Source organism: Engraulis encrasicolus, chromosome 10 (genome assembly GCF_034702125.1).
Source record: "Engraulis encrasicolus isolate BLACKSEA-1 chromosome 10, IST_EnEncr_1.0, whole genome shotgun sequence".
Classification (NCBI taxonomy): domain Eukaryota; kingdom Metazoa; phylum Chordata; class Actinopteri; order Clupeiformes; family Engraulidae; genus Engraulis; species Engraulis encrasicolus.
In genome coordinates this window covers 54129092-54141645 of record NC_085866.1, presented here as the reverse complement: position 1 = coordinate 54141645, position 12554 = coordinate 54129092, and the positions used below count along the sequence as shown (strand labels likewise).

Below are 12554 nucleotides of genomic sequence, written 5' to 3'. Positions count from 1 at the left end.
CGTGCGCGTGTGTAGGATGCAGTGTGCATGGGCATTGGGCGGGTTCTCATTTCTCTCCTGCCCGCTCCCGCTGAATATTAGACCATTACCGCCCGCTCCCGCAGGGTTTGAACACTGTGCCCGCCCAGTCCCGCAGTGTTGTCCACTCCCACTCCCGCATGCTGGTCTCTTGGTGCATTGGAATAGCGCTTCGCGCTTCTGTTTTGTTTACATTCACTTTCATAAACGAAATATCTGCAGCTTTTTCTATTCTTCTCCGAATGTAGGCTAATTAAACATTTAAACAGGGCTGCTTGAATGACTTGCTTACCCATACTTTCAATGGATGACAACCCAACACGGAATCAAATTCAATTTCGGTTTATTAACACAAACCAACAAACAAAAAAACAAAACTTGCAGTCACATGGCAAAAAAACCCCACAATTATTCGTCAGATTTTGCAGGTATTTTGCTTGGGGAAAAAAGATGACAAATTCTGTCGGCAACATAGGCTATCTGGCATCATCCGACGACCCGTTTCGTGTAACGCTTTGAAGTGCTTTGCTCCATTTCAGGAATTCATATGAAAAAGATGAAAATTGGGTTCAAAACTTCAATTTTAATGTTCCAGATAACTCAGAAAACAGGTAATTGATGTTGTTTGTACATTTCAATGTAATTTGTCGGTGGCTTTTGAAAGACTAGGTGAATTTGAAACCAAAGTAAAATGAGTTCATATTCCAATCTTAAATGCCTGCGTCGTGGTTGGACTGCACGAGGGAGCCGGGGGATGTCTTCGCTCAAGAAGCCCAGATGTGTTTTGTAGAGATATGCCTACAAATGACATGGATGGCAAGTCAGCTTGAGACGTACAGATCTGACAGAACGACTGGCTCAGCTGTAGGCCAAGCTGCAAACTTCCCAGTACAGTGCCCAAGTTGGGGCATGATTTAATATTGTCATGTTTTAAGCAGCACAGCTGCTGGGACATTTCAGCACACAAACAATTGAAGACGTGCGGCATCAGCACGTGATCCTTCCCTTTACTGAAAAAAAAACTTTTCCAGTGCGAGGGTGGTAGAAAGTTTTGCCTTTTCATTGCGTTGCAGTTGACACAATTACGGCAGCGGAAATTACCTGTCCTGAGGGGAGGTCACATAGCCAGTTATGAGGTGGAGTGGGCGTCCGCTGAGTCGCGTAATCTGTCTTCTATAGGCAAATCTCGGGGGTTAGAAAATTATTGTCCAAATTTTGGGTCACTGGATAAGATGTGCCAGTGTTTCTTTAGGCCTACTGTGTTTAATGTCATTAGAGGTGAAAATGTATTAACCATGACCAGACGTGGTTCCTCTTGGTTGCGCACGTTTTTCCAACACGGCACTTTTCTCCAGGCATTTAAATTACCAGCATCATATTGTCCAACTGCTCGTAGCCTCTTAACGTGCCTAGCCACCATCCGCCCTCCATGGCAAAAAGTTTACCTTATAGTCAATTCTTGCGCGTCCGCAGAACTCGCGGCACAGATGACGAGTTTGAGACGCAGGCCAAAAATTTCTACGCGCTTCGTCAGTAAGGGATATGATGCTAGTGGTAATTTAAATGCATTTAAATGCAGGCACGCAATTCGGCGAACACATCTGGCGCTACTTGAGCCAAGGCAATGAATTTTTTTTAAATGGATCAAAGCACTGCAAAGCGTTACACGGACCCATCCAGGTAAGGTACGGTATATGCAATATGCTGATAGCCTACATTGCATTTGACCAAATAATGTAGATAAACAATATACTTCTTCTTGTAGGCCTAGCCTCAATAACGGGATCAACTCCGCTTCCAGTGGTGACCACTGCCAGCTGTTTTAATAACGGTGTCGTCAAGAAAAAGTTACATCGGCATGGGCTATTTTGCAATGAATTTGCAATAGACTATGCCTAATTCTGCAGTGGTTTACATTATTTTGACCTGCATTATTTTGATGTAAGTTTAAAAAAAAATGTTCAATTAACAACTAATATAACAGGTCTAGGCCATAGGCTACCGGTACCTTTTTTCTCTCAATATCGGCCCCCTTTTCTATTGGAAAGCGGTGACCAAATGCGAGCTTATTAGTTGCCAAGATAAATACGGCTGCATCAGGGTGTCGTTTGCAAAATTAGCCTACTTATGGGTTGCTTAAATAACCAGTAGGTCTACAATAGTTCATTTGATGGTTTACTTCAACGGAAAACACATAGCCTACCAGCTATCTTCTGCAACGTGAGGCAGCTGTCATTCTGAGTGACATTAGGCGCAAGTGGACTGCAGCCATCCGGGCCGACACAGTGTGAAACTAGTGAGTCCCGTGCCGCCCGCACAACTCCACTATATTTGAATTCTCCCGCCCATTCCTGCCCGCAGCTTGGCCCAGACCGCCCGTTCCCGCAAGATTTGCGCTGGGTCCCGCAGGACCTACTCCCAATGCAGGTCTCTACAGTGAGGGCTGCCCAAATAATGCTGTTTGGATCCCACCACGCTGGACAAAAAAAAAATGCCCTCTGCCTCAGACACACACACACACTGAACCTCCCACAAGAAACACTCCAACACATTCACTCCCACAGATAAATGCACTCTCAATCCCTCAGTCGAACATAAACACAAACACATCAACACACACACACACACTCTTCTTCCATGCCAAGCTCCTCCACACTACCTCCATCCCCCACACACACTGTTCACACATACCACAGCCCTTCACTACACCTCTTCCTCCTCCTCCTCCCTGTGGTGTAAATCCCTATTCCTCCACCCCCTCAGTCAGCCGCCCCCCTGGAACCCGGAACATGGAACACTCACAGGGTTCTTGGCGCGCTTGTCGTCGTCCTCCTGTGCCTTGCGGAACTCCTGCTCAAAGGAGCTGGCGATGTCGTTGAACAGGCCCACCTCATCACAGTTCTTCAGGAAACGTGTGGGAGTTGGAGTCTGATCTGGAGCGGAGAAACAATACAGGCCCAGAGATCAGAGAGAGGAAGATATGAGAGAGAGAGCGAGAGAGCAAGAGAGCAAGAGAGAGAGAGAGAGAGAGAGAGAGAGAGAGAGAGAGAGAGAGAGAGAGAGAGAGAGAGAGAGAGAGACAAAAGAGAATGACCAAGAAAGAAAAGAAATTGTGTGACAGAAACAGAGCATAAGAAAAATAAAGACAACAAAGAGAGCGAGTACGAGAGAGAGAGAGAGAGAGAGAGAGAGAGAGAGAGAGAGAGAGAGAGAGAGAGAGAGAGAGAGAGAGAGAGAGAGAGAGAGAGAGAGAGAGAGAGAGAGAGAGAGGTTTGAGTGGTTTGAGTGTAATTAGAAATGTTTGGAGGCCGAATGTGTATTTTTTTCTTTTCTGTGTGTGAGGTCTCTGATCTCCAAGAAGACAGGGAAATTACACAGCAAGTTATTTTCAAGGAAGTTTGCAACTAAGAAAGCGAAAGTAAGTGCAAATAGATGTATAAAAAACATCTCAAAGTCACTTTAATACTTTTCACTTCCCAAAGACAAGACATAAAACAACAAAGACTAAAAGCAGAGAGTATTGAGGGGATAGAGTCCATGATCATTCGTAAAATGGAATGGCATGTTTTTGAATAGGAAAACAAAAAAAACACAGATACTAAAACAACTGATCTTTTTGAATTTGTGAAATGAGATCTTTTCATTAAAAAAGCCCACAAACACTGAAACTACAACACTGAAATGGCTGAGACTTGATCATTTTGATGGTGTGGATGAGGAGATACCTGCTATAATGACGGAGTCTGTCCTGGCCGGGCCAAACTTCAATGTCATCTCATGCTTGTGTTTATGTACGGCCAAGTGGTCCTCATTGGTGAACCTCTGGATAGAATAGAACACGACATAACATTAGAATATAGTAGAGTAGAGTACAGTAGAACAGAGTATACTACAGTAGATTTGAGTAGAGAGGAATAGAGTTAAGTAGAACAGAGTTGAGTGAAGTAGAGTAGAGTAAAACAGTACAGTGTAGTAGAGTACAGCAGAACAGAGTAGAGTAGAGTGCAGTTGAGTAGAGTAGAGCAGACCAGAGTAGAATAGCAGAGCAGAGTAGAGTAGAGAGAAGAGCAGAATAGAGTAGAGAGAAGAGCAGAGCGACAGAGGGAAATTAAGGCATCCAGCAGGAGGATACACATGATACACAACGCACAGATCCAACATATAACTCACTAAAACACTATACATCATCCTTACATACATGGGTCAATGACGTTTTAGTAGCAGCACACGTCAGGGTGGTGAAATGACAGCTAATGCCGCTATTGCATGGATCTTTTGTTTTTGTTTTTAGTGGCTTATCTATGTACATTAATTAGCAATTACTAATTAATTGATGAGCATTAGCTATCATTGTACCATCTGATGTAGAGCCCAAAAAAAAATCATTGACCAAGACAGACCCACTACACAAGTCCAGCCCATCACTCAATATACACGCATTTGTACGCACACAGAAATACAAGCAATACAAACATATAACAATACACATACGCAACACAAAAGAGGAAGCGCAACAATGCAGGAAGAAACGCAAGCAAAAGGTAATCATTTAGACACACTCAAGAGCCGTGAGGCTCAGCAGACGTCAGCTATTGAACAGGAATTGACAAAAGGAATATTCAGTGTTTGTTCTGGGTGTATCCTTAGGCCCCACACACATACACGTACACACACACGTACACACGCAAATATCACTTTTCTGCAAAACCTGAGACTGTATACTGTATGTGACGGTCGCCGCCCGCACTCTTTCTCTGCAGCCAAGCGTGTGTATTCTCTTGCGTTTGTGCGAGTGCCGCCGCGCACAACAAAAGCCTGTTTGTGTGGGGCAGAAAAATAACACGCCCGTGTTTGGGGAGATGATCCCACTGACCTCCCTCTCTTCTCTCTTTCTCCTTCTCTCTCTCTCTCCATCAGCCCCTGGGCAGAAGGTCTACGACAATAGGGTTGTCTATTCAGCTGAGGACCCCCAATGCACCACGCCCCGTCTTCCTCTATTCTCTTCCTCTGTTCTCTGCATCCTCTCCACCCTGCACTCTCAACGCTCAGCTCTCAACACTAGCCTGGAGTGCAGTGCGGTGTAAGGCCGGTTGTGTGTCAAGCACGCCGGTGATAAATGACATGAAACCTGCCAGGCCTCCAGACAGAAGACTGATTGGGAGGGGGGGCGATCAGGATTCGTCATGACGATGAACCACTTCCTGGAAACCATGAAGGGACGGGGGTGGGTAGAAACCGCCCTTCCATGCGGTCTGCATAAATGGGGATGATCGATAGGACCAACCAGTTGGCCACTAGGAGCTGAAACGTCAGTCATACGACACCTGTTAGCAGTGCTGACCTGATTTCCCACTTTTCGGTTCAGGGGAGAAGACCGGAGTGGGGGTCGGGAATGGGCAGCAGGGGGAAAACCGATCAGGATTCGTCATGACGACGATCCACTTCCTGGAAACCAAAACGGCACAAGGAGGGAGGGGAAGGGGTGGGGGGAGGAAGGAGGGGGTACAAACCCCCGTTTATGCAGTCTGCGTAAACTAAGAGAGGATCAATGGAGCAAACCATTGGGCTAACCACGATGTGTAGAAATGTCCGCCATATGTTTAGAGCACGTAACGCACCTGTATGCAAACCGGAACTGATTTCCTCATTTTGTTCCGACTGACATAATAAATGGTATCATGACATTTTGATCTTGCTCTATCTATCCACCTATTTTGATAGTGGGTTAGACAGAGGAGCGTGGTGGGTAGGGCAATGGGGAGTACTAGTGGCCAAGGCCTTTAAATAGCCGGCAATGCTTAGCTTACGCAACACACATCGTTCCCGACAATGAGCGAAACAAAGACATCTGCTTGTGCGGCCGGCAGAAGTGCCAAAAATCCCCAAGACGTGCACTTTGACCCCAGCAGCCCTTTGGACGCGATAAGCCGGCGGGCCAAGCCTCCTCGCCAGGGTCGTTAAAAAGCCACGGGCCACTGCCCCAAATCTGCCGTTGCGAAACAGCCGCAATCGAAACTGAGGGCCGAACAGCCTCAAAGTGCTGCGTGCGACGACTGGGAATGAGTGTAACTGTGCGTATGTGTGCCAGAAGTGCATGTATATATTTGTGCATGTCTGGGTCTTGTATGTCTCTGTGTGCATGTCCAATCTTGTGTGTGCATGTCTATGTCGTGTGTGCATGTATGTGTGCGTGTATGTGTGTGTCCATATCTTGTGTGCACATGCCTACGTCGTGTGTGTGTGTGTGTGTGTGTATGCATGTTTATGTCTTTTGAGTGTGTGTGTGTGCGGCTACTGTGCAGCGGCTCAAAGTCTGCTTGTGGCCGTGGCCATGCGGTGAGTGTGTGCGCACTCGCATTCCTTCCCCCGCCTCTCTCCTCTCCACTCTTGTCTAGGAGCTGGCTGACTCAGTCGGGTGTGTGGGAGGAACCGACAGTGGCTGGCTGGCAGAGCAGAAGAGGCCTCTGCCCCATCTCTCTCTCTCTCTCTCTCGCTCTCTCTCAGCACCCCCCTCTTTGGCACTCCACACCCTGCCTGCACTATTTCTGGCGGCGGGTCACAGTTACAGTGTAGCCGTGAGAGAAAGAGAGAAAGAGAAACAGAACGAGAGAGAGAGACGGAGAAGAAGAGGAAGGGAAAGAGGGAGGGAGGGAGGCAGAGAGAGAGAGAGAGAGAGAGAGACGGAGAAGAAGAGGAAGGGAAAGAGGGAGGGAGGGAGGCAGAGAGAGAGAGAGAGAGAGAGAGAGAGAGAGAGAGAGAGAGAGAGAGAGAGAGAGAGAGAGAGAGAGAGAGAGGGAGGGAGTGGACAGGCAGACGAGTGAGTGAGAAACCGAGTGTGCAAGCAAGTGAGCCAGCGAACCCAGTGGAAACACAGTCAAGTGTCAGCCGCTGTATTTTTAGATGTACCAGCATCACCAGCGCAACAACTGCATGGCACACTAGCTCCACTGGCCAACAAGGTTAGACGAAGGCCCGGCCCAGTGGAGGAGAGAGAGAGAGAGAGAGAGAGAGAGAGAGAGAGAGAGAGAGAGAGAGAGAGAGAGAGAGAGAGAGAGAGAGAGAGAGAGAGAGAGAGAGAAAGAATTGAAGAAAGAAAGAGAGATCGGGTGGGGGCTGTGGAGGTGGAAGTGTAGGGGGGTCTAGAGGAGGGGAGAAAGGGGGACTCGGGGGTTGTAGATGAATGAAGCAATGCAATGAAGATGGGGAGAGGGAGTCTAGGAGAGTCTAGGAGAAATCGAGATGGGGGGGAGCGGGGTCTAGGGTTATTCTAGCAATGAAGAACGGGGGATGGGGGTGGGCGGTGTAGCAGGTATATAGGAGTTGTAGCAATGGTGGTGGTGAAGAATGGAGATGGGAGTTGTGGGGGGGTGTCTAGGGTGGTAGAGTTGGTGGTGAAGGACATAAGAGTCACTTAGCAGGAAAGATGAGAGCTGGACAGAGCCAGTTCCCACTCCTGCTGACCACTTCTCAGGGGAAACAAACCCAGAGGAGGCAGTTAGCATGGCGATGAGACTGAACAGGAGGAGCAGGAAGAGGAGGGGAGGAAAAGCTGGATGAGGAAGAGGAGAAGAGGGAACAAGCGAGTGGAAAGAACGTACACAAGTTCACCCAAGACATGCTTAAGATTGTTTATTATTTTTACAAGAGGAGAGGTGGTGAGGTGGCACTGGTGGCGACGGGGCGTTTACAACAGAACACTTTTGACGCCTTCACAAATCTACTTCAAAAGGAAAGAAAATAGCGGTGGAGCAGAAAGACACGAGGCATGCTGGGCCACTACAACATGCATGGAGGGGGGGGGGGGGGGGTGAGCAGAATTGGGTCCTCATCACATTGCATGTATTGAATGGGGGGACCTTTCGGAAGACATTGTCCTGGGCCCGGCCAAAGCTGCCAGCAGTGCTGCATGCAAGCATAGGGGCATTTTTAAGAAGGGGTAAAATGCAATGGCAATGCAAAGCAATGCAGTGCAGGTGCCAACATTGTTTCATGAAAGTTGAGTGTGTTTTGTTCTGCATATGATGATGCCTTTCACTTGCAACCAAAACAGTATTTTTTTTACTTTGTGCACATCAGCTTTTGCAAGTTATGCCATGCGATGTTACAAAGCAGATTTATTTTTCTTTCCAGTTTGTGCAAGCCTACTTTTGCAACTAATGGCATGTGATGGCAGTGCGGGTGGGATAGCCGTCGGCGTCTAGTGTGTGTGTGTGTGTGTGTGTGTGTGTGTGTGTGTGTGTGTGTGTGTGTGTGTGTGTGTGTGTGTGTGTGTGTGTGTGTGTGTGTGTGTGTGTGTGTGTGTGTGTGTGTGTGTGTGTGTGTGTAAGTACAGTGCTCCTGAGAGTGCTGGTGACAGCTGGATGCAAATGGATTTGGGGGGGGTGCGAGGTCGCACACAAAAATACCCCATCTGCTGCAATCCTCAGCTCCACACCAACATTGAGTGTTTACTAACACCGATAGGCTTCACTTGGCCCACTTCACTTGCCCTCCTTGGCCCTCTTCTCTCTTTGCCCATCAACTGGGGCAATGTCCTGGGACAAGACTGGTCTCTTTCTAACAAGATTGGTTTCTTTCTAACATCCTGTTACAAGACCTTTTTTTTCTAACATTTCCCTGCAGACAAAGGCGAGGTCTCACTCTCTTAGCAACCTACCACTGCAGACAGGTCTGTCTCCTACCCCTGCACGCTGGGGTGAGCTCTTTTTCCACCCTCTCCCATGTCTACTAACACCACTACTAACAACCTTCCCCTGCAGAGCCGTCTTCCTCTCTCTAACCTTTTTTCTCTCTCCAGTGTTCACCAACCAAGACTGGTCTCCCTTGGCCTACTCGTGCAGCAACCTTTCCTTGCATACTTGCATTGGCCTGTCTCTAGTCTCTCCCTCTACAGTGTCTAGCAGCAATGAGAGGTGTGATGTTACAGCAACCTAGCCCACCTCTGTGAGAGGCTGCAGTGTCTCCATCTATATTCTGGTCTCTCTATCTGGCCTGTAGTCTCTCGTTCTCTCCAGCCTCGTTGTTTCCAGCCTTGCAGACTTCTCTTTAGCCTCTCTCTCATGTGCCTCTTTCGCCTTGCGATGCACGCTGCACATCTGAACTGGCTGCTTTGCATGAGGCTGCACCTCGGGAGAATGAAGAGGAGGGAGGAGAGAGCAACGGGGAGGGGAGGAGGGACGAGAGAGGGGTAGGTAGGCAGGTTTCTATCGTAGCGGCTAAAAGCAGCTGACGCCCTGGGGCCAGCGTGCGTCAGCAAGGCAGGAAGGTGTTTATGCACCAACACAGTGGCAGAGTAACAGCGTAGCGCCGGTACTAGTAGTGCCGTTGGCAAATGCCACAGGGCCCAGCCCAATACAGACACTACTTCCTGTTTGGCAGTCCCTTGGTCCATCCATGAGAGAGAGAGAGAGAGAGAGAGAGAGAGAGAGAGAGAGAGAGAGAGAGAGAGAGAGAGAGAGAGAGAGAGAGAGAGAGAGAGAGAGAGAGGGGGAGGGGGAGAGAGAAAGAGAGAGAAAGAGAGAGAAAGAGAGAGAAAGAGAGAGAAAGAGAGCGAGAGAGAGCGAGAGCGAGAGAGAGAGAGCGAGAGCGAGAGCGAGAGCGAGAGATAGAGAGAGAGAGAGAGAGAGAGAGAGAAGTGGCGTTGGCAACGCCATCGGTCCAGTCCTTGAACGTTGCTACTTCCGTTTAGCGGCCGGTCCGTCCGTCCGTTCGCAAGTCAGTGCGAGTGAGTGAGTGAGTGGAGCAGCAGGCCGTCCCTGGTCTCCAACGGCGACGGGAGGAGGAGATGGGCGGAGCCCGGCAGCATCAACCTTCTGTCGTCCCCGGCAACACGCTGGGCTGGCGCGTGGCTGCGGCCGTGACTGTGGCGTTATTTTCATTACCGCTGCCCCTCCCCCTCTCCCCCGGGCCCAGTCATCATAAGCCCTTCCAATTGCATAACCACGCAGGCAGGCAGCCATACATAAAAGATTAAGCAGTCTGGAGATAAGGATGTGAGCGCTGAGGTTTTTCTGTGGTTGTTGTCCCTTCTTTTTTTGTGTTTGTGCCTGCATACATGCACACATGGATGCATTCTCCTCTGCAGAGAGACAGTATTCAGAGAGAGAGAGAGAGAGAGAGAGAGAGAGAGAGAGAGAGAGAGAGAGAGAGAGAGAGAGAGAGAGAGAGAGAGAGAGAGAGAAAGAATACACGGGCTAACAACTAGCCCACATCTATTATTCATTCCAGAGTCATGTTGCTGTGCTGAATGTTTACACTTAGCGTGGCTAAACCGCACAAGGCCTGTGAGGCCGGGCAACAAGCTGGGAGAGGAAGGAATGGAGGGAAGGAGGGGAAGAGGAGTGTGTATGTGTGTGATTGTGTGTGTAGCTGGAGGGCTGGGGCTGGAGGGCCGTGAGCAAGCACATGGGGCGGCTGGAAAATGAACATCAGAGGAGGTGTGTGCGAGTGCGCGCGCGTGTGTGTGTGTGTGTGCACTCTTACAGGCAGCACCATCTCCCGTCCTGATCAGCGCAACCGCGAAATCCAAATCAAAACCTCCTGGTGAGTATGTGCAGCAGTAGCCGGTCGCTCCCCCTCAGGAGTGAATTTCTGTGTGTGTGTGTGTGTGTGTGTGTGTGTGTGTGTGTGTGTGTGTGTGTGTGTGTGTGTGTGTGTGTGTGTGTGTGTGTGTGTGTGTGTGTGTGTGTGTGTGTGTGTGTGTGTGTGTGTGTGTGTGTGTGTGTGTGTGTGTGCCAGCGTGCTTGTGTGTGGTAAGGGGGTTGCTCAAGCCCCATGAAAAAGTGGGGAAAAAATCTGTTGCAAGTCAAAGCTTCAGGGTCAGAGAAAAGGAGAGTGTGTGCAGTGCAGTGAGAAAAGTTACCTACCACGCGCGCACACACGCACGCACGCACGCTGGTAGAGAATTTAACTAGCTAGCTGACTTGTGTGAGAACTGTGGGGAGTGGACCTCATCCAGAGAGAGAGAAAGCAAAACTCTTTAATGGGACATTACTCCCTAGGCCGCATGCTACCAACACAACATGGCACCGCACAGCCAAGTAAACTCACAGGCTGCATGTGTGAGCATGTGCGCGTGTAAGTGTGTGTGTGCAGTGCACGAGGGAGAGAGACAAGTACAAACTAGACACAGTTGAGAGAAAGAGAAAAGATGGACAAGCAGAAAGAAAGAAAGAAAGAAAGAAAGAAAGAAAGAAATAGAGAGAGAGAGAGAGAGAGAGAGAGAGAGAGAGAGAGAGAGAGAGAGAGAGAGAGAGAGAGAGAGAGAGAGAGAGAGAGAGAATACTAGTTGAAGAGAGAGAAAGACTGCTAGGCCTTAAGAAAGACAAAGAGAACGAGAGACTGAGTTGGTTAAAAAAACAGGCAGAGAGAGACGAAGACTGCCAGGCTTAATAGACTGACTGAATTGGTTGAAAGCAGAGAGAGAGACTGTGTTGGGTTAAAGAGAGAGAGAGACACAGAGAGAGAGGGAAAAGACGAGTTGAGGCAACGACAGCAGCCGCATTACTCATCTCCACAGGCTCTGAGTCACTGGCGAGCGAGACATTAGTTAGTCGCTGTTTTAGCCATGCCTGCCTATTTCACAATAACACAACAGTTAGCTATCCCCCACATCACTCCTGCTCTCAATCAACATTCACAATCACAACACAAGAAGCGCTAGTAGCGCTCTGAGTTTGAGTCCCCGCTAGCTCTCGGAGTTTGCAGTTCACAATACCTCACATCTCACTAGCTGAGATTGAGCTCACTACCACCACCTTGATGCCAAACCTGTGTGTGTGTGTGTGTGTGTGTGTGTGTGTGTGTGTGTGTGTGTGTGTGTGTGTGTGTGTGTGTGTGTGTGTGTGTGTGTGTGTGTGTGTGTGTGTGTGTGTGTGTGTGTGTGTGTGTGTGTGTGTGTGTGTGTTTCCACTTGAGTGGTGAGTGAGCGCAAAAGAGGAGACTGAGCCCTCGTGGTGGCTAAGCTGCCTGATTGTTTTAGAGTAGAGTAGCACATGGCACTTGTGGGTTAGCTACTCAACTCCACACATAGTTACTCAACCCTTCACAGTGCATGGTGGGTTGGCTACTCTACTCAACTCCACTCTATACATAATGCATTGAACAATAGCTACTCTACTCAACTCTACAAACGCCACACAAGTGGGTTAGCTGCTCTACCAGAGACACTTATGGATGGTGAGGGGCAATTTGGAACGCCAATATGCATGTGCCTGCACATCTCCCACCTGTCAGGCAACAAGAGCCAATTGCTTGCTGAGCTACTCTGTCATTGATCCAATCATCTTGCTGCATTGATGTGTAAGCTTTCACGACTGTTCAAACCCAATCGGTATGACGTCGTAATATCTGTTGCCGGTTGGTGGCAGATGACATGTGCGACTCATTTCGGGCACTATGTTTCAGTGCGTGAGGCATTTGCGCTGCAAATTCAGTGCACTGAAAGTTCAAACCTTCCATGAACACCATGCATTACGTAAAGTGTGCACTATGCATTAAACGTCAATTCACTGACTCAAGTGCACCATTTGAGACAC

The 12554-nt window shown here is 48.7% G+C and overlaps 1 protein-coding gene across 2 annotated transcripts in view; it reads right to left on the bottom strand.

The window, feature by feature from the left end:
- atf7a (activating transcription factor 7a) overlaps positions 1–12554 on the bottom strand; it is a 50692-nt gene that overhangs the window by 24164 nt on the left and 13974 nt on the right. For both annotated transcript variants that reach the window (XM_063209368.1, XM_063209369.1), the window contains exons 3-4: positions 3744–3840; positions 2821–2951 (exon numbers count right to left, since the gene is read on the bottom strand). In XM_063209368.1, coding sequence (XP_063065438.1) covers positions 2821–2951; positions 3744–3840 — 228 coding nt within the window. The remainder of the gene's footprint in view (positions 1–2820; positions 2952–3743; positions 3841–12554) is intronic.